This window comes from Armigeres subalbatus, unplaced genomic scaffold (genome assembly GCF_024139115.2).
Source record: "Armigeres subalbatus isolate Guangzhou_Male unplaced genomic scaffold, GZ_Asu_2 Contig656, whole genome shotgun sequence".
Classification (NCBI taxonomy): Eukaryota; Metazoa; Arthropoda; class Insecta; order Diptera; family Culicidae; genus Armigeres; species Armigeres subalbatus.
The window spans coordinates 1-2,587 of NW_026943431.1; the positions used below are offsets into that span (position 1 = coordinate 1).

A 2,587-nucleotide genomic window follows, 5' to 3' on the forward strand; every position below is an offset into this window, starting at 1 on the left:
TTAGATATTTTAATAACATCTTGCATCAAATTTCTAACAAATTTTGTTGAAGAAATTTAAAACATAATAACATATGTTGATATAATTTTGATATGGCCTTTATCATGAGGTAACCCTCGAATTAGTTCATTATCGTAACATTCCGAAAAAATCTCACGGTTGCTACCTATCTAGAGAGTGCATATACAGACATGATTGTGTCATTCTCCTTTGGATTCAAACCCTGTGGTTCCCACAAAAAAAATGTTTAGGCGTGGTCCTGAATTATTCGAAATTCAAAAACCTGATAAACAGATTCAACAGAGTTTTTCATTATCTGTAGTAGTTAAGCTAGACAGGTAGATATGTGCAATACTTATGCCAAGTAGAAAAAACTCTATTTGGATCCTAGGTGGGGCTATAGCCCCCTGTAGTTACGCCAATGCTCAAATTTGCTGCAAAATACCAAACGAAAGATTCAGGAATATTGGGAGGCCATCATTCGCCTAGGTCGGTATTATCCATCAGAATGTTGATATGTTCGGTGATCTAACTATAGAAGCACGGGAAGAACTGGCAAGGGAAACAGAAAAGGTAACACTTCAGATACAATAGAAGAATCATGTATTTCAATCATTTTTATATATTTTTATTGACATGCATATTCGATATATTTTATTGAGCATTGTCGAACAGAGCTTTTTTGATTCTTAAGCGATAGTGGGCTTATTTGAAGTGCACTGACCTACACTTATGAGCGAACTCCAACATGCTGACAGTGAAACAGAAAGGATGTGCCATGCAGAGATTTAATCAACCATATCACAAAGTCTGTCGTATCACACATCTAGATGAAGATGGAAAATGCGTATAAAAGCAATCATCTGCAGCATCTATAGCATCAGTTACCATTTATTCAAACCCGGTTTATCCATAGAGTTTCGAAATTAGCACAATTATGAGTCCCAGAGCAAATTGGTTGCTTGTTCTTGCGGTAGTCGTTTGCACCTTAGCTCTGGCTGACGTTGGATATTCCAATCCCACCGTTGGTAAGTTTTTCCGAAAAACCATCCAAACCTCTCCTAATACTGTTTCGATTAATCCACCCGAAAAAACCTACCCACAACAGATCTCTTTGGCGGTTACGAAATCGTCTCGGTGTGTATGACCAATTGTGCCCAGTGCAAGCGCATGTATGGAACGTTTTTCGATGGACAGCTGTGTGCCGAAGCGTGCCTCGAATTCAAGGGCAAGATTATTCCCGACTGCGAGGACATCGGATCGATAGCGGGCTTCCTGAACCGGGCCGAATTGAAAAAGTTCGTTTAGATGTTATTTTCTCTTTGTCTACAATTATGGATTATAGATGCTTGTTGTTGTTAATTTATACCTACTATAAGCACTTGTTTGTCGATTGGATATACATGTATACTTAGATAAATAAAATATTGTGCAGAATATAAAAATAACCGATGTATAATCAATAGACGGTAATAATTAGATTCCGCGCTGGTGCCATTCGTAATGCACCCATTGGGTAAATTTCGGGTTGAAAATATTCTCGAATTCCCTATGGACATAAAAGTATTTATAATAGCCTTATCACCCTTATGATATATACATATGTATGAATAACTGTGAAAGTTATGAATGAACACTAAGCTGCGAGGAGGCAATGTTTCAGTGAGGGATGCACTGCCGTCGGACGCATAAATGTCACATGTTACAAAACGAGAAAAATGAGAAAAACGCATTTGAAGTTTCAAAATGTATTCATGCTATTATCGCTAAATTTCGCTTTTTTATTCACTTTAATGCAATAAACTATGTATAGAAGAATATTCATATTCGTTAGGCCGGACTCAAACATTTCCAAAAACAACTATTTTTTTCACGTTTTATCAATGTGACACTTATGCCGCGAAATTCACTGGCCAGGCGAAAAATGTACGCATATTTGTCACATCGTGAACTGAGATATAGTTGTTGTTAATTTGTTTTTACATTTGGCGAGCGACGATTGTATTTCTTTGGTGTAATTTTTCGCTGCCGGTACACATTGGAACAACTCAGGAAAAAGACGGTCAAAACCTGATTGTGGTGTTTAATACAGATTTAGATCCATGATTTTTTCATAGAATGTGTTCAAAAAGCTGCCCGACAAAATCTAGAGCGTGAAATCCACTATTATGTTTTAATGCGACACCCGAGCAAAAAAAAAAAATTTTTCAATAACTTTTTTTTGTTCGGGTTTTTGACAATGTTTTAGAATATTGTGTTTTGAGAAATTTTGCTAAAGATACTATTTTCTTCCTAATTTTAAAGGTTGAATCGTTGTTTTTCGATACTGCAGTCCAAAACTCACATAAAAATCGATTTTCAGTATTTTTAAAGTAAATATACAACATATCAACACGTTTTATATCACAAAATAAAAAATGGCACTAATATACGATCGTTTTCAGATAATATAGTCTTTCTGATTGGAATTTCAGTCAAATAGAACGGTTTTATTGAAAAAATAGGCTATTTTCTTGATTAAATATCAGCCTTATAGGCACATTTTGGCAGCTAGATTTCCGTTATTCTAAAAGCTGATTTTGTATAA

At 35.4% G+C, this 2,587-nt stretch overlaps 1 protein-coding gene across 1 annotated transcript; it reads left to right on the forward strand.

The window, feature by feature from the left end:
• The first annotated feature begins 785 nt into the window (after positions 1-785).
• Positions 786-1,558, forward strand: LOC134204544 (eclosion hormone-like). The gene is made up of 2 exons (XM_062679356.1): positions 786-1,028; positions 1,109-1,558. Exons 1-2 carry the CDS (start codon positions 938-940, stop codon positions 1,306-1,308), a joined length of 291 nt encoding a protein of 96 aa, XP_062535340.1. The 5' UTR covers positions 786-937; the 3' UTR covers positions 1,309-1,558.
• Positions 1,559-2,587: the final 1,029 nt, after the last annotated feature.

What these genes read in the sequence shown, in the direction of transcription:
- LOC134204544 (XM_062679356.1), top strand. Translation starts at nt 938, where the DNA reads ATGAGTCCCAGAGCAAATTGGTTGCTTGTTCTTGCGGTAGTCGTTTGC. An exon ending in ATATTCCAATCCCACCGTTG is followed by an intron (nt 1,029 to 1,108) that starts GTAAGTTTTTCC and finishes TACCCACAACAG; the next exon opens with ATCTCTTTGGCGGTTACGAA.